A 24,387-nucleotide genomic window follows, 5' to 3' on the forward strand; every position below is an offset into this window, starting at 1 on the left:
AAATAAATACTACAAAAAATTCCCATAGAGAAAAACAACTGTATAAAACTGACTCTTTTGCCCCAATAGAGAAACTATACGACCTCACTTCGCCCAACATCTGAGACCATATTCTGTCACTCCGTTTAATGGAGTCGCGCTTTAGATGAGATGTTTATGAAACCATTCACAAAATTGTCCCCATTTCTTAAAACATAAGGCTCTCAATGTTATTCTTAGAAACATAAATTAGTATAAGCATCTTGACAGCAGATGTTAAAAAGTCAAATGTCTACGGCTAACTAGCTAACTAGCTAATCATTTGCGGAACATTGAAGCGAAGAGGTCACAAGACCGGCACTTCAGCTATTATCTACTTCAACCAGAGGCTTAAATTAAATTTTGACTTTGTACGGAAAATATTTCCAAGTGTTTAAAAAGCGTTAAAGCAGCATTAAACTGAAAACATAATCAACGGAACAAAAACAATAGCTAGCTTAGCCTACCTGAGCTCATAGATGTCTTCATGTTGGGAGCGGAGGGACAAATGTGGATGTTTTAGCACATTTTACCCAGCCAGATAACAACTATTTTTAAAGTTAAGGTATATAGCCAAATTTATATATATATATATATATATATATATATATATTATTTTATGAGAATGTTATGGCTGCCGATAACAGATATTGGAAGTTACATTTCACAGGTGTATTCAATCTCATTAATTATTGTAGTTGGACACGGTTCTGTGTTTTATGGCTCAGTGGAATTTACTGAGAAAATATATATATCACAATACAGTTCCATGCAAATGTATTTTGTAAATTTGTAACAAAACATTAACATATTTTGTTGAGATTTTAAGAAAAAGATCGACAGAAGGGGAAGGTGCATACAGTCTGTGATTTTATTTTTATTTATTTCATTTTTGGGTTGGTCGTTTATTTTTTTTACCAACAGTAGTCTGAAAAATTGTACCTGGATTCAGTCCCTCTGACTGAATATTTTTTAGAAACACTCTTTATTGAAAGTATACCTGGAAGCCATGGTGAAGGTGAACCTTGGCCTGAGTTCAATCGTTTACCAATTAAGTTTCTTTCACGGTTGTCCCGTATTTGGTTCCATCCATTTTCCATCAACTCTGCACAGTTTATCTGTCTCTGATGAAGACAACCATTTCCACAGGCTAATGGCGACACATTATATGGAAAGGTGAATGAGTTTAGCATCTTCTACCAACTCAACAAAGAGAGTTTGTTCTGGCAGAACACAAATACACAGATCATAACAGCTCCAAAACTGTATTTTATTAATTTATAGAGTATGACAGATTTCAAATCATACAGCAAAAGATGCATTAAGCAATGAGTACTAAAATTATTTCATATAACGAAAAAAAAAGAACAAGAAATCACCAAGAGTTTGAAAAACAAAGTTTCTATGAGGTTAACAGAGTTTCAGGTATGGTCATGACATAACAAGCAAAAACTTTAGTAGAGGCACCTGCATATCAGTAGCAATGCAGTTAATCCTGCAAATTAATATTAAAGTTTTTATTTGTCACATAAACTGATAAGATGTGTGGGCAGCGGCTTTACTAGAGGGCCAAATGTTCAAATGGTATCATAAGTGTAACAGTGGAATAAAATGATATGAAATTTATAGGACCAGAACAAAAATAATAGAAATTTTTTAAAGCTGACATCAACAACCAAAGACAATTAAGACCGGTGCTTCCCTGTCTGATTGTCGACCTTTTCTTCTGTGCTTCTTCTATACAATGGGGATGTCGCTACAAGTTAAATAATAGCTTCTGACAAGTGGAAAAATATTTCTGTGGAACAAGTGTGTCTCAACTAATGCGTGTCACAGTGTGTGAAAAGGCAGCAGAGTACAAAGTCTTCACCACCCACTTCCCCCTCTGCTGGAGGAGGGGCCGCAGACAGAGACAGAGCTCCAGATAAAAATCTTGTTTCATCGCATCGCTCAGGAAGCGTCCAATTTTCATCTGTAGCACCTCCACACTCTCAGTAAATAAGTGCCATATAGAGAGACAGGCAGAAAATGCCATCCAACCTGAAGCTTCCTTTTGCTGTGATCTCAGCACAGACTGGGGTTTTCTCTTTCCTGAGCGTCACATCTAAGTACAATAGCTGCAATTTATTGGCTTATATATATATATATATATATTTTTTTTTTTTTGTTGCATAATGTCTTTCATTGGAAGCCACTCTGTGTTTCTCTTTGTCCTTTCGGTAGTTTGGATGGAATTCTAGAATTGTAAAAGGAAAAAATAAATAATGTTTCAGCAGTTCAAGCTGACAAAATATAGGGAGTCTAACAGCATATCCTTCAGTCTTGCATTAGCATTTCCCTCCAGTTGAAACTGTGATTGGGTCCATGTGTCAGAGGCAAGATGGGTGGGTCGACCAGCTGCCACACGCCTGTCTCTCCCAATTCTTCACAAGCACAAAAACCCAAGTAGGGAATCTGCAAGCAAGAGAAGACAGATGTGAATGTTATGAATGAAGAACAGGCAAGGAACTAGAGGAGGGCACAGTAAGGGGATGAAAGCAACATGAGATAAAGCAGAACTGACCTTTCGGACAACTTGGACAAAGTCCTTTGAGTTTTGGGGGCTGAGGCCCTGTATTTGGCGAGTGCAGGCCTCCAGGGAGGAAGCATGGGCCACAATCAGGACCGTGCTTCCTGTGTGACAGAGGTAAAAAAAAGAATACATATGGATGTACTGTAACTGGTAACCCACTGGGCTTTTTCAAGTTTTGTCTTACAGAAAAACATCTATATTTTTCAGCAGTATTTCATCAGATACAGTAACACGAACTGCTGCAAAATTGTATAAAGTTTTGCAAAGAATAATCATTGCAAAAAAACATTAATTTCAAGTCTTTCAATTGAATTTAGGTCTGGACTTTAGCTGGGCCATTTTTAAATAAATCACCATGTTTTGACCTATTATAATAGCTCTAACTGCATGTTTGGTTTCATCGTTTCCAAAGTTAGTCCTGCATGTTTTAATTCTCTCCCTGGTTCAACACACCTGAATCCAATGATGACTCGTTCGCATTCCTCTACAGAACATTGACATGCCGAGGAGGTTGTTACAACCAAGGTGTTGAACTAAAACGTCTCTGACCTACAAGAAGTTATACCTCTACCCATCCTTTTGAAGCCTCTAACAGGTTTTCCTTCATGATTGCTCTGTCTATAACTCCACCCATCTTCCTATCAACTCTGACCAGCATCCAGGCCCAAGAATTTATTTAAGAATAATAGATGAAAGGGGCCTGAATACAAATGTATGCCACACTTAATTTTTCTTATAAAACATGTTGCCAACCATGTGCGATTGTCTTTTCTTCTCACATTTATGCATTACATTATGTTGGTGTATGAGACAAAACCTCTCCAAAAATAAAATGTGAAAAAGTTTTAAAAGTTTACCCAGACTTTTGCACTCTGTGAGAATCTCTCTGGTCACTTGGAAGCTCCTGCTGATGTAGGTGTCGTAGGACTCCGACACGGTCAGTTTGCTTAAAGGATAATGAGGTCTGCAGCAAGAAAACCAATAAAAAAATACCAAAGTTGATGAAGATTTAACTATACCGCAACATAACATTTAAAATGATCCAACATCTGTGTTGCTTTGTACTTGTATGTTGTGTCCACACTCAGGTTTGCGGCCACTAGGTCAGCCGGTGGGATCCAAGCCGGGAGGCTGGTGCCGGAAACCCATTTGGTCCATTCAAACAAACCGGGCTCCACGCGGATTTTTGTCTTGGCCTCCAGCTGGAGACCTGAAACAGATTAAAACAGAGAATGTAGCTGAGAAGCAGAGAGGTTAATTAGACAAAATGTGTAATTTTTTTATGCAGAAAAGACACCAAAAGTCTTCAATGATTGAACAAGTTGATAAAAGCTTCACATTTTAACTCCTACTCTTGGTGCCAAGCAGTGTTGTCGTAACACACTGAAGCCATTCTCCAGTCTAACTTGTTTGGTATAAGAGCCTGGAAAAAAGATTTTAGACCCAACACTAAAACTCCCTCACCACCAGACAGTAACATTTATAAATACACATAAAGAATATCATCCAAAGTGCATGTTTAGATGATGTTTGACACCAGCCTGTGGCCAGTCTACTGATGAGTTGAATGAGGATGAGCTCCTACCTTGGAAGATGTGCTGAGCAGTCTGGATGCAGCGGAGAGAAGGAGAGCAGTAAACAAAGTCTATTGTTGTGTGGCTTTCCAACAGGGCTTCACCTGAGATGGGCCAAAACACACCGTCATTCATAATGAATTCTAACAACACCATGCATTTGTGAATAACTTGCAAATAACACACACACAGACCTACTAGACGGGCCTGTGTGGAGCCAAACACAGTAATCGGACAGTCTTTTTCATAGTCCCGGTAACCTCCGCTCCTGCTTGGTAGGCTGCACGGCATGTTCAGATTAGAACGAATGTATCCACCTGTGCAGCATAGACGAAAGTCTTAGAAGAGAAGAAAACACTGGCATTTTAAAGATCGCATCACAACTCTGCACCCCCCACCTTTGGAATCAAAACACTGGGTGACCCAGTGTTTGCCAAACACCACGTCCATCCTCTCGCCATGACGACACACAAACAGCCTCATCTTGGACGAGGAGGAGTGAGCGGTCGCCCTCGATACCTGAGATGAAAACGTTGTAGGCATTCACCGAGCTTTCCAAATGTGTTCCTCTCACTTTTTCCACATTTTGTCACGTTGCAACTAATGTATTATATTGGGATTTTTGTGACAGACTCTCAAAAAGCAGTAAATAATTGCAAAATGGGAAAAAAAAACATGTATGTTAAAAATCCATAAAATGTACTATAGATTTATATTCAACCCTCTTTACTCTGTTTCCTCTATATAAATCCCAGTGCCAACAGCTGACTTCAGAAGACATCTAATTTGAGTAAATGAATCTCAGTTTAAATCCAGCTGTGCAGATCTACAGCTGGATTTATTCAGAATGCCAGTGATAAAACATGGCAGTGGAAGCATTATGCTGTGGTCTACAAATAAAATAATTTAAGAAACTTTGAATGAGACTGAAGTGCTGTTCATAAATGTGCTACATCCAAACAAGTTGAGGTATTTTACAAGAAAAACAGGGGAAAACGTCAGTCTGGTGGATACATATTGCAAAGTATAGCATCCATAAGTATAGTGATAGAAAATGTTTCCTTTTCTTTTCATTTGTGTTGACCTGTTGCATAAAATCCTAATGCAAACACTGAACTTTGTGGTTTTAATGGGACATGATATGGAAAAAGATCCAGGGGAATTATAAGCTATCTCAAACAGACCTGTTCTCAAACTCCTTCAAATAATTTCACATCAAAGTTCCCAGTTATCTTCATTAGAGCAGGCATTTAGGCAATAGAAGGTTGCAGTGACATTTACCTGCATAGGAGGAAGGAAGCCAGTAAGGCTGGAAGGATCCATAAGACTGTCAAGCAGACTGTCATTTAGCTGTCCATCAAATAAAAGCCCTCCCATGGGGCTACCAGAGGTAGATGGAGAGGCACAGTTGAGAAAGGAGTGAGACCTGCGAATCACACAAGAACAAACTCAGCTTTATTTATTTGCTGTACTTAGAAAGTCACACAGCAAGTCTACAGCAGTATACTTGTCAGGAATGTGCACTTTTCCCATCCTTACCCATGGACAACCCACGTGTCTGACTCATCGGCACGGCTCACGTAGTTCTCAGGCAGCAGGCCGGACAACCCAGTGCCCAGCGAAGTGCCGTACAGCCAGCCCTCACTGGCTGTGCTCTGCTCCACTGGAGACATGAAGATGAAGTCCCCCTGCAGCAGCTCCAGCTCGTCGTCGTTCTGAGGCACATACGGGTACATGACTTGAAGCGGCTGCAGGAGGAAAACAAGAGTCGTTGGAAGAGACAGTTTCATAAGAGAAGCTACTGGCCTGGTGGAGGGAGGGCTACCTCGTGGTTAGCAAAGCGAATATCCCTGGAGAGGAGCACAGCCAGCCAATCACAGCCTGCAGTCACCTCTATGCTTTTAGCCAACTTCTCCAGAACTGGAAGATGACTGGCATTAAAGTGGTACGCCATGGTGACATGGAGCTGCTTCTTATGGGGCTCAACATGGACATCTGTAACACACACATGTTGATAAAACATCAAGAACGATACGATTTTCTCACGGATAGAAACTCATTTCCTCAATATTTGTCTTTGCCTAAAGGTGACTTTAATGCTTCCTTTAACACGTTAGAATAGGTCTCTCGGCTATATCGAACAAGTTCGCAAAATTTGTTTCACAAAATCATACTTAGGTGATATGAGTATGGACTAACTAAACTAATGATATTTTAGTTTAGTTAGTTCTAAACTAACTAATCTTTGAGATTCGTATAGAATGACATGTTTTAGGGAGTCCTGTCACTTTAAATCCAAATAAGCTTTACACTCGCACATGAAAATGGCTGCATACAGATGCACAATACAACCGTAAATCTTTGAAAAGCAGAAGTAGAGCCTCCTGCACAGCAAACAAGAATGCAGCAAGTGATTTCCAAATGTGGAGTCAACAACAAAACATTTGTCTTTTCCAACAGCCATTGTACAGAGCATACAGCAGTAAAACGAGCTAACCAAACGTGATGGTCTGCTGCTTTGCTAGCTTAAGTTGCTAGGAAATGGCACAGTGCCCGTCAAATGTCACTTAACAATCGGAAGGTTATTGATGCAGCTCATTTTCCAGACACCGAAAAACATTGACTTATTGTTAAAAAAAAATTTTTTTAAGCTCTTTCTACAATACTTCAGACCCAATCAAAGTACAGAAATGTGTAAGATGTGAATTTACTCCCATAATAGTGATTTAGTGATGATAACCTTTAGTACAGTATCTGCAACTTGGTACCAAAAGAACTTGATGAAGTCAAATCAACAGTCAGTCTGGGCTGCCGACTTAAGAGCCCCAATAATGTCGTGTAGCTGCTCGTTTCACGGAGAAGGAATCAGCGCTCTGCCCTCATCTGAAGGGACAAACCTGCTTTAGATGTCGCCTCTGTTGCAAAGTCAGCAGCGAAGCTCTTCAGAACCTCGGCCATCTGCTCCTCCACAAAAAGCCCAATGAAGCTGGAGGAGATGTAGAGCTCCAGAGGCAGAGGCATGGGGATGCGACCTTTCCATTTGGCCACGGTGGTCTGCAAGGCGTCCGTCAGAGCCTCTACCTTCTCATCAGCACACTGATGGGTGCAGAAGATAATTGGTGATCACAGAAGAAGAAAACGCAGGTTAAACAGCAACAGTAACTACAATGCCTTAAACTTGATAGTCATCTGCTTATTCTGAACTGGAAGGAAAATGATACAACATGATGTCAACATTTTTTACAAACAGCAACTTTCCCTATAGCAGAATTTAAAAATTGCATTTATTTGAATTGTATTCAGTCTTTCTACAGTCACATTTCACAGCAGAAACAGCTTTTCAGTTTCTATCAGTTTCACATATCAAGAGACCGAATGGAGAGCATCTCGAACAACAATCTTCAAGACTTATCAAAGATTCTCAATTGGTCCTATATATATATATATATATATATATATACGCAGTACATATATATATATATATATATGTATATATATATATGGGGTTTTTTTTGCCTAGGTTTGTTTTTTCAGAAAGGAAATCGTCGCCAAGCAAATGCAGACTCAGGCAATCTGTCTCCACAAAAGAGGAACTTCGGTCTTAGGCTAATCTGAACAACAGGGGATTGAAGGCAAAAAATGAGGTTACCAGTTAATGTTAATAAAAAGCAAGCATAAAGTTACCATGAAGAACTGGCAGAGGGTGATGTGAGGGAAGATGTTGTGGGCCTTGTTCTTCCCGCAGGTGAGGCGGGACTGCTTCCAGAAGTGTGTGAGCTGCTGGAGCAGAGGTCCGCTGGGCCGCAGGTACAACACATACTCTCTGGGCAGAGGTTCATCCAGGAAAGGGTCGTCCAAATGGGAGAACAGCCTGAGAACAGCCAGAAACAAGGGGAGGACGGGAAGAGCGGTTACTATCCAGCAGAGGGCGGTAATGAAAAGCCGCAGAGATTCAAAGCATTTTCTTTGAAGTAACGACTGCAAATGTTTATCTCCAAAATATTTATTTTCCTGTTCTGTGCTAAACAGAACGTGGATAGATGTGTTTGTGTTGCTCTCACCAGTCGCAAGCCGCCTGAACGTTTTTGCCTCCAGTCGAAACCAGAGCTTTCAACCTGCAACGGGAAACAGAACAGAGGAGGGGATCAAAGGACGATCACAGAATCAATACTCTCTCCTGTGGGACCAGATGCATTCAGAGCAGCTTGTTTCAGATCATTTATGACCTAAACTTTAATGCTTAAAGCAGAGGGTTCATGAAACTGAGCTATTCTGATTTAATAAACCTGCTTTCTTTCTTCTTAGGAAAGCATTGTGGGGGTTTTATTGTCATAAAAGTAAACGTGTTGGTTTGATTCACGAAGCTCAGTCTATGAATAAGTAATGAGCACTTATGTGCTTGAGAATATTTAGGCCAAACCATCTCCAAGTCTTGTTTAACAATTTATTTCCTCAGCTGCTTTATGTAATGCAATTTGCAAGCATGATTAATGTTTTTTGTTGTACACAAGATTCACTTTTAAATAGATTTCACTAGTGAAAGGCACAACAAGGGCCTTTGGGTGTTTTTTATATGCTTCCAGTCATCATCTTGTTGAAACTCCAGAGATCCTGGAAAAGGTTTCAACATCAAGCCACATGGAGCCTTTCAAAGCATGACATTCATACCGAGTTTCACTTGGGATCCCGATTGCTCAGTCATTTCATCAGACCAGAGGCTTTTATTTGTGACGGCTTAGGAAGAAACTAAATTAAGATATTATTCCTCACTGAAAAGAACGTAGCGTGCTTTTAGTCACTCTTTAAGCCATAAAACTTTTTTTTTAAACTTTAGATTTTGTAAAACAGAGATTCTTATGTGTTGATAATTAGACTTTTTGACAGTTAACCTCTGCAGTGTATCCTTGAATCCTGTTCACATGTTTTCCATTACCGCATCACTGAGCTTTTATTGACTGACAGCATCTCTCCGGTCACGCTCACAGGAAAGACCTGTGAGCTTAAAAGCCTCTACAAATTATTAACCCTGAATGCAATTTAAAAAAAAAAAAGTGCTATTCTTATAACTTGCCCTGCTAAGTCTTACTATTCTGGACAGATAAAACTGTTTTTATGTTTTTAATTCTTGCTTTTTTGTGCTCCTTAAAGAGGAAAAGGAGTATGCACGACCCATGTATGAACACTTTTGGTCCAAGAGGTCAGAATGGTAGTCATAGTTCTTAACTAAACCTGTTAAAAATCAACAAAAGTCTGAACACTAGGTTGGAGGTTGAATGGCCTAAATCAAAGCATATTCATACATTCGAATGGCCCAGTTAAAGTCTGGAGTTATGTCTTAACAGGCAAGATTAGAGATATACAGTATACCAATAGTTTTATTGGAAAATATTTTAATTTCTAACAGCTGTGCCTATGTGGTATGAATACTTTAGCAATAGAAAAACCAAGAGGTTCTCTTTTTTACATGAAACCTCCACACATCACAGGGAGATTCTGGTCTGTGGGTAGGATTTGCTTGTTGGTGAAGATAACACAAGGTACCAAAATGTGACTTCATGTTATCTCATCAGGAAACCGTTATCCATCGTATTTGCATCCATACATGCAAACAACCAGCAACTTTCTGTTTTGTCACACTATTGCTGCTTGCATCCACCCAAATGAGCCGCACGGGATGGCATAATTCGCTTTTCACCGTTTATTCATGATTCATATTTAGATCTTTTGCTTTGTATTCAGATATGAGCGACTGCTAAATAACCAATGACAGTGATGAAGACTGTAGCTAAACTCTAAGCCTTGTTACTCCATCTCCTTTCAGCCAGAGTTCTTTGTGCATTGTGTGAGAACAAGGCAGGGGCCCAAGCCAATAAATGGCTTATTCATTGCATCAGCAAACAAGAACACAAAACGGTTGTAATACCACAACGCTTTTAACTAAATGATAACTCTACTGTGACATAGACAGCACTGCTTTTTACCCCTCTGTGCAGACATTATGATCATCTCTAAATACCAAATTAGTTTTCTGTGCCACTGCGAAGCCTTCTGACTTCTTTTTGGAACGTGATTCAGACTCGCTGCAGCTCCTCTGTGTGTGACGGCGCCGATAGTGCTTACAGTGCCCCCGTTTGTGTTCAAACTCAATGAGCTATTTTTATATTCGTCCCACAGAGAGGGTCCTAGATACGGCGACGTCCCCGGACCCTGAGGCAGAGCGCCCTGACACATGGCAGGGTGGGATGACCGGGTCGTGAAAGATTGCCGGGTCTAAACGGTGTGCCCCCTTTACACACAACTTATGAGAACACATGCAGAGCAAAGACAAAAACCCTGAACTAGTCTACCACATCTACATACAACATTTTATCTAACTGACCCAGTTCCTGATAATACAAGCCATGGCTGGGTGGAGAAGGCTTAACACGCAGAGCCATTTGTGTGCTACAATCGTCTTATACGAAGATTCCACCTGGTACTGTGTGGAGGAGGATTTTTTTTCCCCCCGTCTTTTTTATTTCAGAAGGGGTGATGGGATTACAAGCAGATGTGACTGAGGCTTCATAAAATCCAATCCGAGCTGGAACATAGGATTGCATGCTTCTTATCTTTGTACAGAGAGACCCCTTGTGACATGAAATATTACTAAAGTTCTTATGCAGGTTTGCTGAGCAAATATACAAACATCGTGCAACACGGTGAATTTGACCTGTTCTTTTTTTAATGCTATGAAACCTTGTTGTGTATATAAACGTTAATATCGGTGGAAATATGTAGATAAATTTAACATAAAGTGTGATGCAGGAGGAAATAGACCGATAACAACATAATTAGACACAGTTCAAACCTACACGGAAAGAATAAATAAGATGTTTTCTTCTATCAGAGCAAAAGATCAGGTGCAGATTTTCACAAGCAGACTGCCAGTCACGCTGGCAGAGGATGCTGTGTAAGGGGGACACACGCTCATCTGAATGCAGACCATCAACGTCAACATAATCTTTGATGTTTTGACAGCTGCAGAAAAAGTGCATCAAGCAAAAAGATCAAAGTGACGGAGAGCAACGGCAACCAAGTTAGGACTGCCGGCTACTGCATCCTGTCGCGCCTCAGAGGCTAGACTCAACCTTCTGCCGCCACTCTGGCTTTCAGACACAGAAGATCTCAAATCTGCCATTCTTAAAACGTTCAGTCATTTCACAAAATAGTGACGCATACCCATGACTTTATGCAACTTTAAATTGTTTACTTTCCCTTATGAAGCTTCACAAAGGAGGAGAAGGAATGCATATTTGTTTAGTGGTCTAAATGACCTTGTTTCTGTAAAATTGGTTGACATGTATCTATAATTAAATCATGTATCTTTTAACACTCAGCCATGTAAATGTAAAGACTTCCCTACAAACTAGCCCTGGTCTATTTAAAGCTTATGTGAGAACCACAAACCTCAGTGTATTTGGGGGACTTCATAAACTGACACAAAACATAACTTGCCCTACATTTGTATTTAGCACCCCTTAACAAATAAATTTGTTCATTTACTTGAGGTGGAAAAGAAACGCCCAAAATCTTTCAGGATATTTTATATACATCACAAGTACTCTTGTGATATTGTCATAATTCCTTCATCCTGCAGCATTTGCATATATTTTTTATATTTTAGAAACCGCTCAGGACAAAATTTCTGCCCAAAACAAAAACAAACTATTTTTTAAAAATCAGGGTTTTAAGTACTTGATGTTGCAGCACAAGGAGAGACAACGCATTTCTCTGTTCTTGCAGAAAGTGTATGACCTTAACATACAACTGGAACTACAATGAAGTAGTTTAACTTAAAGAATTTTCATATGTGCAGATCAGTATTTAATTAAAAGTCGACGAGAGACTTTAATATGCAGATCCCAAGCACTCTCCATCCAATCTCACTCACACTCCGACCTGAGAGTTGACAAATATTTTGGTCTCTACAGTAGATTTGCAAAGCTGGTGGAGACAGACCCATAAAAGCTCACACCGAATTCAAACAGCAGTGAGTTGGAGGGGAAGTCACTGTGCTTGTTCCAGTTCACAATTAGGCGCCATTTTTTTACTCGTCTATAACATGAAATCACATCAAAAAACTCTTGATTGTAACTGTAACAAAATGTGGAAAAATTCCAGTAGGAATATTTTTCATTGAATAATGTTGTAGAAAAGTTTTCCGTAATTACCAATGACACCATTAACCAGAAAAAAACCTAAAGAAGAGATGAAGAAACTGCTCTGACTGAATGACAGTGAATACAAATGTGAAAAAATCTGGACTCATTAAATAATGACTGGACGACCAAGCAATTCACAGAAATCCTCATCAGAACTTATCCCTATTAAACTCAATTTTAATGTTTCGGATGTTTTCTGCTGGAATAAAAGAACAAACTGTCCTCCACTTCTAACTTCATCTCAGCAAACACTGAGCATGTTATTTTTAAACTGAATTTGTTTTTGAAAGCCAAACAAAGATGAAAAAGATTAAAGACTGTGCAAAAGCGAACTCTGCCCTGAGTAAGAGCTATTTCAAACTACTAATGGAAAGGTGATGTTGTCAGATTTTTTATATGTTTTTTCACATGAACCTGTGTAGCTGGAAATATCAAATATAGCCCTGCAGTTTTCTTACATATGATAAGGGCATTAGCAGTCTTTGTAGATGAACACACTGTCTTTTGCATGTTTGCTGCGGTTTGGTTTCTCACGTTTAAACATTCTTTGGGCTGTTTATTACGTCCTAGTCATTTTCCAGCCTGCTGGGCAAGCTGGAAGTGACAAACCTCCACTATGTAAACATCATGCTTTTCATGCAGACAAATTAACCATGAAAGAACAGCAGAAAAGATCAACTACATTACATGCAAATATAAACAAATGCTACACCATTGCAGCTAGTTGCTCCTAAGGGCCCCTGCCCGACTGGACTCCACCAGCGAAACAGAATTTCCTGTTTATAAGCTGACGGCAAACAGACAGCTCCAAATACTTATCACACCAGCATTGCTGGGATCTCAGTTTGCTGCCTGACACTCAACTGCACCCAAAGGAGAGCTTCCATCAGCTGAAAAAATATGCTCCACTTGCAACAGCATGTCCAGCTATACCCACAATCAGCAAGGCAAGCATTCAATGAAATGAGAATTTACTTACAGACAAAATGTTATATTTACAGTACAGATAGTAGTTGTTATTCACTCCTAATTAGGCTTCATATGCACGAGAACACCATGGGTAAACTCTACACTATACGTTTTATATGAAAAACGTATAAAGGACTCTAGATTTACACTAAATGAAGGGGAAAAAATGCAGTTTCTAATTTGTGTAGAGAACACTTTAGACTTGCTAACACATATACTTCAATTTGTGAAATATGTGAAATAACTAGCTACTCCAGGAACATTTATCCTAGATGGAATAATTTGCCTCCATCATTTAGTTGTACCACCTCGTTTCATATTTTTAAATTGTCTTTGCTCCTGTATTCAGCAAGAACAAAGTATCATTTATTTACTCCTCACATGGACATGGACACATACACTGCATCTACATGTATTGTCTTATTTTGTGTCATGAAAATAAGACAATACACCACACAACTGGTATGGTAGCACCATACCAGTTGTGTGTACAGTTTATATGTACATGTATTTTTTTATATATATATAAGCTGGCTTTAGATTAGTGGGAAGCATTGAGTATGCATGCTTGTGTTTAAATGTCTTGAATTATATTTTTGGATTTACTTATTAAGATTTGTATTAGTGTTGTTCATATTTATGCTTTATAAGGACCCTCTGCCCCTGAAAAGGAGATTATATATCTCAAGGGGTTATCTTTGAAAGTAACAAATAAAACAAATTTATTCAGCTAGCTATTAGCATATCTCTTAAAATGGTCCAAAATTCACCTACAACTTGTTAGCCTTTTTCAGAAGGTTTGTTAATCTTATGTAATTGAGAATGATAAAAATATTGTATTTTTTAATTAGGTTTTTTTTCTGTAACTAGCCAAAGTTCTAAGCTAGCATGAAGAAACTGTAGCCTAAAGTGCCTCAAAGCCGAGCTGTCTCAAACTGTACAACATTTTTGTGTTTCAAATTTAAAAGCTGAAACACGTTTTTTTTTTTTTGCTTATATTACTAAATTAGAAATTTGCTACAATAATTCACAACATTTTGATAAGTATCTGATAGTAGTCGGTATCTACATGCCTTTGTCAGTTTAAAGACTTTTTTCCAACACTGAACCTAACACTACCCTTGACTATGAATGTAACCTCCAATCATAAACCCCAAGCAAAACACAAACTACATTTAGAAGTTGTTGAATTACAGGGCTGGAATGTTATTTGCACATGCATTAACTGGAAAAGGAGAAAGACATGCTTTCCTCAGTGCAAAAAACCCAGAAGGACTACATCCATGAACAAGACAGGATCTTAGACTGTCCAGGCTTAGAGAGGTCAAAGGGTGTTGTGAGTATGCAGGAAGTGTAAATTAAATTTTCCATCACTAAGTGTAACATTAGGAGTAAATAACTGCTGTATATTTACTACCAGAGTGCAAATAATGTAAAGAAACTAGACGTAACCAGCACTATAGAAAGATTTTATATTTAAGCATTATATCTGTAATTCTAGAAAAAGACGGCAACACATCTGTCACAACTGCTGTGTAAATGTATGTAACTGTGTGTAACTCCAAACTTAGTGTGACTTTGTTGTTGTAAACATACAAGCAGTCCTTAGCTAATTTGCAATAAAAACCTTTAACTATGCTAATTTCCATGTGTAGCCACCTTCCTTTAAACAGAGCCACACATGCCATACTTTTATGCATTTATGGTAAGCTGTGCTAATTTGCTATGTTTAAATTAACCCCTAATTTTACCTATTGGTTAGTGACATATTTGATTCACAGACAAAGACCTGCTTTGGTGTTATATACTCATTCTTTTCAGCAAACCAGGAACCACAAATTGAACAAAAGTATCTCTGGACAGCTGAGGTCTTTTCTTACCATCATTTATCTTAATGATATCGATGGGAGGTTCACCAGGTCAGACAGCAAATAAGAAATTGACTCAAGTAAAGTTGCGAAGGAGAGAAAAAGGTTTAAAAGGACGCCATGGTTTTGGAAGGCTGTTTTTAGTACTCTATGACATCAGTGAAACAAGTTAAAGTGTACACAGGGCAAATTATTCACTGTGAATACTTTGTTTAAGGCCTGGTGCCAAAATCCTAATGCATCACTGAGCCCTACTCAAAGTCAAACGGCTGCTATACAGGCAGCGAAAACAGAAAGTGCTTGGGAGTTGCGGCCTTGGTTGGGTCGGCAGCCACATGCATGTTGTCTTAAGATGCACGATCAAAACCGTCTGGCATTAATTAAGGCCACAAATTAAATTTAGATTTCACACAGGTCAGTTGAAAAGTTGTATAGAAAGAGGATACACAAGGCCGGAGCCTTGACATTAGGGTTTTTGGAACATGTATTTGTCTTTTCAGCTGAAAATTCACTTTTCGCCAGATGTAGGACTGATTTAAGGAGAAAAATCACGATAGCTTACTGAGTACAGAACACCATCTCTCAGTACGACCGCAACCGACTCCTCACTGCTTCAGCCTCCCTCCAACTACCAACTCAACAGTGCTCTGAAAAAGGTCACAAGCCACTTCCGGAAATGAGCGACTTCCTCTTGGCTGTCTTGAACACAGGCTCAGAGCTTGTTTTAGTTTGCACGCAGCTGCACTATTCCTGATACGTTAATGTAGAAGTTTTTTTTGCTGTAATTCTGTCAGAGATTTGCCTACATATCAAATGATTTTACTTGATGTTACTTCGCGTGTTGTACTAAAGCGGCATTCTGGGTAGGGAAAAGATTATGAAAGTGTTCTAGGTAAGGGGAACAATGTGCTGCATTCAGCGTGCACTCTAACTTCCTCCTACACTCGCAGAAAGACTTCACAGGAGGACAGGGTGGGGAAAAAAAAAAAGAAGTTAGAGCACATAATCTCCACACAGCTACATGCGCTACGGCTCAGAAACCACGCTGGCTTTGATGTTGAGAAGTCGTTGGAGAACATGTTGCACAGGAGACATTTGTATCTGTAAAACAAATCTGACAAGAAAACAGAATAGAAGATACAAAAATGGACAGGCCACCCAGAGAGGGGGGAAGTTATCACTCCAAAAGCAACATAAAAACCAGATTATAGTTTACAAATACACCCGGGAACAGAAAATCCCACATTCTTTGTTCTGATAAAGCTAAAAATAAAGTGTTTGGTAACGAGGACCAGCGTTGGATCTTGGGGAAAAAATGGGAAGCTTGCAAGTCCGAGTACGCCATCCCAAATGTGAAGTATGTGAGTGGCAGTATCATCTTGTGAAGCTATTTTGCTCCAAGAGGAACGGAAGCACTTTACAGAATATATGGCAAAACGATGAAATATTTACAGGAAATCTCAAGAAATTCGTCAGGAAGTTAAAACTGAGGGAAAATTGGGTCTTCCAAAAATGGGCAAAGAGTGTAAACATGCCTTTAAATTAATTAAAAACTGACTCAAAGACAACAAAGTCACAATTTTGGAGAGGTCAACAAAAGGCTTGGATCTAGACACATAAAAGATGTGTGGGCTGAGCTGAAAAGGTGTGTGCAAGCCTGACTCTCTAAATCCAGTTTCATCAGAAGAAACGGGCCAAATCTCCAGCTACTTATGTTTTATAAAATGTTCCTCAGGGAAGAATATCCAAGATGTTTGTCCCAAACATACAGTTTAAAAGGCAGTTATACTAAATAACAAAGTGGAAATTACAATGTAAACTTCTGAATATAAATATTTCTTTAAAATTTTTACTCATTATTCTGGCAGTTAGCGCACAGAAATAATTTAGTTGATTTCTAACTTGCATAAAATGAAGTATATTAATAAACATGGTTTTTGATTGTGGTTTTGATACATATACCAAGAGATAATCTTGGTCTTTTGCAACTTCTCTCTTTGGCTTTAGCTAAAAAAACAAAACAAAAAAAACACAAGTGAATATATTTTTTAAAAAGTACTGGAGCAAATGAACATTGTCAAACGTCCTTAGAGTCACTATAATTGATGCAAGGTTTGTACTTAAGCAAACTGCATATGATGGGGTGGTGTAGGGATCTATAGGAGAGTGCTGGTCCTCGATGGAGCCTGAAGTTTCCTCCTCTCTCTGCCCGTTTTCTCTTTAAATACGGCAAATAAAGGCAACTAGTGCCATAAAAACGTCAAAATGAAAATTCAAAGGTGCATTACAAAGTGTTTTTAATAAACTTTTGCAACCAGTTTATTGTACCTTTCGTACAGGTTGTGTGTCATATTAAAGGTGGAAAAAGAATTCAAAAATTACTTGCCATGGATTTTAACAAGTTGTTTCTCTATAGCTTTGAATTTTAGACAATACAGATTTTAAAATTTCAAAGAACAAAGACTGAAGCCTAAATAGTCACATAAAATGTAAAGCAAAAATCATATAATAAATTAGTGGAGGTATAAGTAGTACCTGTTTTTGCTATCCATTAGGCAATCCTGAGCACATTCATTCAAAGGGAATCCATACTTCTTAAAAAAAACAAAACAAAACAAAACAAAAAAACAAAAGTTGGAGAACCAGCCCTCTGGAAAGTAAAAAGTCAACACAGATGTCCAATCTCTCTGCAGTAGGACATGTCTTGTTTACACTCACAGTTCAACACAGAGTTAGACCAATTCTCTTCATGTCTGTCTTTGGACTTTATCACTGCAGTTATCATGATGGGTTTTTTTCTTATCTGCTTCCTGCCAACTCAGAAACTGCCATCTTCGTCTCAGAGTGGCTAACCAAAATGAAGTGGGGGGTATCTGACTACATTTTACATCACATCATTTACCATTCACCCCTATTCATAGCTTCATACTAATGTGAGGGGGGAAAAGTAGGGTTATTGGGATTTTCATGACGTAGCACGTCTGAATTCGCCTTTTCACTTCCTTACAATATAAGTAAAATTAGCTTAGTCTGATCCCTAACCCTGCTTCTGTGGTTAAATGTAAGACAAATGAAGTCTTAAGGAGGTTTTTAAATTTTTTTGCAGGCTGTTTTGTCATTCCAGAAAGTGCAGTTATTTCAGCCAGTAAAACGTCTGCTTTCGCTGATATGTTTACTACAACCCAATAAAAATGCTGCCTGAATATGACGGGACTTAGCCTCAAAATCTAAACAAATACACCATCATAGCTAAAAAAAAAAATATTATTAATGGACTTTTAATATCCTGGTTTGATTCCATATAGACACTATAAAAAGGAGAAAGGGCAATGTTTACCAGGAAATACAGGACAACAAGAAGTTAAAATTAACATTAAATTAATTAACAGTAAATCTACAAGTATAGTACAGAAAAAAAAGCAAACTACAGGATGAAACATGGAACAGAAAATGGTTCACTGAAGCTTTAAAAGACGGTTTTGGACTAAACTAATAACTGACCATTTGATTTAGACGCTTTCCAGCAACACTCATGCTTTCCTGAAGCCATTTCTTCCACGTCCTACCAAACCTGTACGACAAAAATCGACAGCAACACACCGCTTCACACGTCAGTGGCGTGTTGCTGCTCATTCAGCCAGGGTCACGTCACATCTTTGCTTCCACACAATCAGGAGAGCAACAACCTTCCAGGTAGCGCCCAGCTGATTACTCAGGTCAAATCCGGATGAATCAGCACAAAAAAAAAAGAACGAAAGAAAAATGAAACATCCCCAGAATAAAACAGAGGGTCCGTTTCTTTTTGTATGTGTGTGTGTCTCTCCATGATTCACGTTCCCCACAGCCTGAAAACAAACACCCGAACACAATAAGCTTTTGTTGCCTGAAGCAGTGATGGATAGCTAATTTCCGTTACATTTCTTGTTCCTCTTCCACCAACACCGAACAGCAGAGTGGCAAAATATGAAAAGTTGTGTGTTTTACTAATGAGGAATAAAAGAAGGGAAAACATGCTACAACCGAATGAACATAAACGGTACAAAATAACACGTAGCAAATAATCTGTGAATGTCTTAATGACAAATATCTGGTTGAAATTGCAATTTTGAAAAACCTTAAATGTGGCGTTATGCTGTAGATATACATATTGACACTGCTGGTACTGATGTGTTAAAAGCTGTAAAGCAAATTCATCTTTTTGTTGCTGTCGAATAGTCAAACACTGAAAATGTTAGAAAAATCCAGTCATTATCTTGATAATTACTCATAAATCCTTTGAGAAAAACCAAAATGTAAAATATTATAACTTTTTGTACTCCAAAGAAGTGTAATAAAGACACCTAACTAAATCATTTTGTTTCACTTTAGTTAACTTTTCTTTATAACCATAACTTCTTGTTTCTCTGTTTCTTTTGACACACCCTTCGAAATGGAAAATAAAATGAAACACACCACGAAGGCAAAAATGTTCGCTATTCTAGGAAGATTTACCTGCCGAGACTTTCTGCTTCTGTGAGGCACAATAGTCGATGTGGCAACAGAGGCAGATTTGTTTTAGTCACTCTTCAAAATGGGAAAGACAAGAAACTCCGTCGTTAAAGTAAGGCAGAGGCTAGTTGACCTTACATTTCTCTGTAAGAAAGTGTGAAACACAGACACACTTATTTTGGCCACTAGCCTCCAGGCTGCGCAAGAAGCCATATTTACCTCACCACAACCTGCGGTGAAGAGGATGGTAAGACATGAAGAAAAACATAAATAGCTCTTTGTGAAAGAGCTGCAACAAGAAGCGGATTAGTGGAGGCTGACACAGAGGATAGACAACTACGCACACACACACTCCTACCTGATAACCGAACCAATTAACCTAACGAGCATTTCATTTTAAAGCACTTTGAGCACATCTTTACCTGGGGTCCTAATAATTGTTGATGGAGGAGTTCCTGCTTGCCACAACAAAAAAAAAACTTTAATTCTTTAGTTTTTGTTTCAGTTTTTGCAACCGCACTAAAACTTGCTTAACTTGCCAAATCATCAACAAACAGAAAACAAACAAGCCAGAGTCATGAGCACAAAACAACTGACAGCTTCACCGGAGTGGCAGTTCACTGGCGCGCGTTAACATTTAACAACAATTTGTTACAGAGATCAATTATTAAATCAGAGCGACAGTGGGTAGCATAGATAATGGATGTAATGGATGCAAACATACGAGTCACAGTCACTCGATGGCGTTGGACAGAAAACCATCAAATCTTTGCCAGTTTTAAAAACCTGGCATTTTAAAAAAAAAAAATGTTTTCAAAAGGTAACGGCTCGACCCGGACAAAAGAAAAGGCTGTTCAACACTTTTAACCTCACTAGGCCGAGTCGCTGCTAAAATTTCTGCCATCATTTTTTACAAAGGAAAACAGAATCTAATTACAACGTTCACAAGAGAATTGTTTCTTTGGTACCTGGGAGATCATTTTTGGGCATGTAGAAAAAAGGCCCTGTGTGGGATGGGACAGTTTCAACATGTTAGGTTAATAATTTATGTGGGAGTATCTGACAGTACTTACAATGAAAAAGGACAAAATAATAACACTTCCTGTGACAGGGAAGACATTGCACAGTGAGAGGAAGGAGAGAAATTAAAAAGAGCTCGTTCATGCTTACAATAAGATGTCATTATTTGGCAGAACAAAATTATAGCTTGGTTCGTTAAGCTGATATATAAGGTTCAATATTTAAATCTAAATGTAGTTTCGTTATTTATAGTTTTATTATTTTATCGGTTTATAATTTTTTTTTAGTTATACTTAAATCACAATTCTGCTTCTAATGGGATTTCTTCTGGTGTTTTGCATCTACTAATTGCAAACTGCAAATCATTTATTTAAAAACCATAAAACACATGCAGACCACACGTTTTCATATTCTTAGCTAATCTAGAGACTGCTGTCTGGAATCAATAATGCTTGTTTCCTGGCAACCGCTTTGCTTAAAGGATGAATGAAAAGAAGTATTGACGGGCACAACCAGGAAATACCCATAAGATCATGTTGACACTGAGAGAAAGTGAGCACAAAGCCCTCCTCAGACTACAATGAGGAAACCATGATTAATCCTTAGCCAGCCCAAGGAATAAGCAAGCCAAGCTTCTCACGCAGAACATTTTTTAATCACTTCTACCAGTTTCTACATGAGAATATTTCAGCTTTTAAATTTTTTTTTTATGTATTTAACATCTAAAACAACAATGTCTTCTTTCTTGTGGTACAAAGAAGATATTTACAGTATGATAAGTGATGTTTACATCCATAACTTGAGAGCGCAACTATATATATATTGAGAGCAACAACTTGTTATATATATATATATATATATATATATATATATACAAAAACATCAACATTATGTTCTAAATAAAACTGGATAATTTATTTGTCTATGTATGAAGAAGCTACAATGTATAAATGCTTGTTTAAAAATGATCCCAAAATGAATATTATTAAAATAGTAAATTAAGATTATATTTATTTTTCCCCTGCTGTGGGAAAACCCAGGTTGGAGACTGTTAAGCAAACACCTGATTTTAAATAGGGTCATTATGAAAGACCTCAAGGGTGTAAGTTGACAACAAGGACTCAAAGAAAAAAAGAGCCAAAGATCATCAGTGGCAAAGATGCCTAGATTTATAAAAAATTTGCAGAAGAATATGAGAAAAACTTTCACCATAATACCATAATTATGGGATACTGGTTGGTTCAACCTAGCTATAACTGCAGAACATTATTTTACTACAGTATGAATAATAGTTGTTAAATAAAAGCAATTAATTCACATGTTGCATTTTTATTTAAAATCTTTGTGTAATATTGTATTTTTACTCAAGTTTATAATCCTGTTAGAATCTCAACCGGTCGTTAAGATTAAGAAGAAAAAGAAAATGTTGCTGGTGTTAAACTGGCTGCCGGGTTATGAAGTTCTGAATTGGCTTTATACAGTCTTGGGCTGGGTCTGGATTCTTTGGTGTTGGGCAAAGAAATGCAGAATTACTTGACAATTTAACTTCTTTTATTATATTTTGAAGGTACTATATAATCAATCTTAGTAGTGCAATGCAACCTTGATATTAACATGTATCTGGTACTTTTCTCACCAATGTAAAATTAAAAACAAAAAGCTTCAACTATTTAACAACTATATCCAAAGTGCTTGAGTTTTCATATGTGTACAATTAGAAATTAACAGTTTAATTTGTACTGCCAAATTCTAGCAAACACTTTAAAACAGTTGTGAGTTGGCAACATGGACACACCAGGAACCAAGCAGCATCAGCAGAAGAGATGCTGAGAAGCAAAGTAGAGATGAATGTAAATGAAACATTTGAACAAGATACCAGAATTAGTGGGTGCCGCTTGGTTTCAGCCTGGTTGTTACTGTGAGTGTGAGACAGTGTTGTGACAGAGCAGCTGTCCACTTACGCCCTGGTCCTGGGGAAGCCCATGGACAGCAGCACGTCCAAAGTAGAGCCATGTTTGATGGTGTTGGGTCGGTTCTGGCGCTGCCTTCGCGGTGTCACTTTGGCGTACAGGTCCTCCTTCGCTGCCATAACTCACTGCCCCATCGGTACGTCAGGTCCACAGCTGCGCTAGTGTGTTTTCATTTATCAGCAGATAAAAAAAGGAGGGGAACAAAAAAGGAAGACGGAACCAATGAGCTATTTAACCCAGAGTGACTCGGTCTGGACGGAAGCACGTAAATATCACGAAACTCTGCGAGGAAACGAGCATGTTTGACTGTGAGCTGGAACGAGCTGCCTCCTCCTCCTCCGGCTGCTGCTCGCAACATGAAGTCAAAACCATCAGCAGGGGGCTCGGCCATGGGAAGTCACTCCTGCGCCCTCAGCCGTGTCCCCGACAGCGGTGAGCACATCTGGCTGCTGCCGGCCCCTCGCATCCGGTCGGCGGAGCGAAAAATCAGACACGACAGCGCAAGTTTCCCCCTCCAAATGTTGTCTTATTCATGAATGGACCCTGATGAGCGGAGCGGAGGATCGGCCGCGACCCCTTCAGTTAAAGAGACAGCACCGCAGCAGCATGCAGGAGGAGACAGGAAGTCAATTTTAAAGCCTTTAAACCGAAGGCGTATTAAACTGACGCAGTCCGCCTCCTCAGGGTCGCTGTTTGAACACATGAACAGACTGCATGTAGAGCTGCTGTGATTATTTCAGGGACGGTCCCATGATGGAGGTGAACGGTGGAAAATGCTGCTCACACTTCCTGTCTGCGAGAAAAAGTTAGACGTTACTGCGCGCATGCGTAGTGCGGGGGTATGAGAACCGTCCGTCATCCTTAGTCGTCATAGCAACGTTGGCTTTAATCTGTACATTTTTAATTTATTACTCGGTGGTAAATGTTTCACTGAAACTAGATCAACGTTTTCCCAGCATATATTATTTATTAAGAAAACGTTCCAGGAAAAACTTTATACTTTAGTTTGTCACATATACAACACTCAGTATTTGTCTTGTTTTTTTGTTTGTTTGTTTGTTTTATACATGATCAACATTATCCTTCCCAAAACCAGCGTTTAGTAATACATGATTCGGGTGACATCAGAAGGCATAATCTTGCTGATCAGAGGTTTTTGGTACATCAATTTGTGGTGTTATAGTTGTAAGTAAGCTACCATCATCATATTATTATATCAGTGATAACCAAATCCTTCTACATTTTTTTTACTTGCATTTCAGACTCAATAAACCACCTGTATATGCCAGGTGGTTTATTGAGAAAAAAAAGAAAATAAACTATAAACCAGATGACAATTTATTAACTTTTATTTTATTCAGAAACAGACAAATCAATAATTGCAAAATATCTAAAAAAAAAAAAAGAAAAAAAAAAGTTCCCCTATACAATTGACTGTTGTGTGTTGACAACCTTCAGACCACTTTCACTTTAAAACCTGGGTAGTGTTAAAGCAAAGCATATTGTAATTTCAGTTTCCAGAGTTAGAAAAAAAATGAATTATGAATGTTAAATTTAAGTGACAGCTTTAGGTTCAACCGTGATCCATATACACAAAGGTCAAAAATTAAAAGTTAAACCACAGGGCAAACTAATGAACATTTCTAACGCAACACAGATTTTGCAATTACTATTAAAATCTCTAATAAAAAGTATTGTTGCAGAAAA

The 24,387-nt window shown here is 38.5% G+C and overlaps 1 protein-coding gene across 2 annotated transcripts; it reads right to left on the reverse strand.

Annotated features, from left to right (window-relative positions):
• Positions 1 to 1,267: 1,267 nt before the first annotated feature.
• On the reverse strand, positions 1,268 to 23,490 carry ubash3ba (ubiquitin associated and SH3 domain containing Ba). 2 transcript variants are annotated; one of them, XM_028031199.1, is made up of 14 exons: positions 22,672 to 23,490; positions 8,226 to 8,279; positions 7,849 to 8,035; positions 7,062 to 7,260; positions 5,990 to 6,159; positions 5,704 to 5,912; positions 5,446 to 5,590; positions 4,563 to 4,683; positions 4,359 to 4,481; positions 4,176 to 4,268; positions 3,656 to 3,800; positions 3,448 to 3,554; positions 2,582 to 2,691; positions 1,268 to 2,472 (listed from the first exon to the last, which is right to left on the reverse strand). In XM_028031199.1, the coding sequence occupies exons 1-14, from the start codon at positions 22,797 to 22,799 to the stop codon at positions 2,335 to 2,337; spliced, it is 1,929 nt and encodes a 642-aa protein (XP_027887000.1). In that variant the 5' UTR covers positions 22,800 to 23,490; the 3' UTR covers positions 1,268 to 2,334. The 2 variants fall into 2 exon arrangements, with proteins under 2 accessions (XP_027887000.1, XP_027887001.1); XM_028031200.1 differs by lacking the exon at positions 22,672 to 23,490 and adding an exon at positions 17,738 to 17,807.
• Positions 23,491 to 24,387: the final 897 nt, after the last annotated feature.

Source organism: Xiphophorus couchianus, chromosome 11 (assembly GCF_001444195.1).
Source record: "Xiphophorus couchianus chromosome 11, X_couchianus-1.0, whole genome shotgun sequence".
Taxonomy (NCBI): domain Eukaryota; kingdom Metazoa; phylum Chordata; class Actinopteri; order Cyprinodontiformes; family Poeciliidae; genus Xiphophorus; species Xiphophorus couchianus.

What these genes read in the sequence shown, in the direction of transcription:
- ubash3ba (XM_028031199.1), bottom strand. Translation starts at nt 22,799, where the DNA reads ATGGCAGCGAAGGAGGACCTGTACGCCAAAGTGACACCGCGAAGGCAG. An exon ending in TTCGCTTTGCTAACCACGAG is followed by an intron (nt 5,913 to 5,989) that starts GTAGCCCTCCCT and finishes TTCCTCCTGCAG; the next exon opens with CCGCTTCAAGTCATGTACCC. An exon ending in CACAGAGTGCAAAAGTCTGG is followed by an intron (nt 2,692 to 3,447) that starts GTAAACTTTTAA and finishes TCTGTCACACAG; the next exon opens with GAAGCACGGTCCTGATTGTG.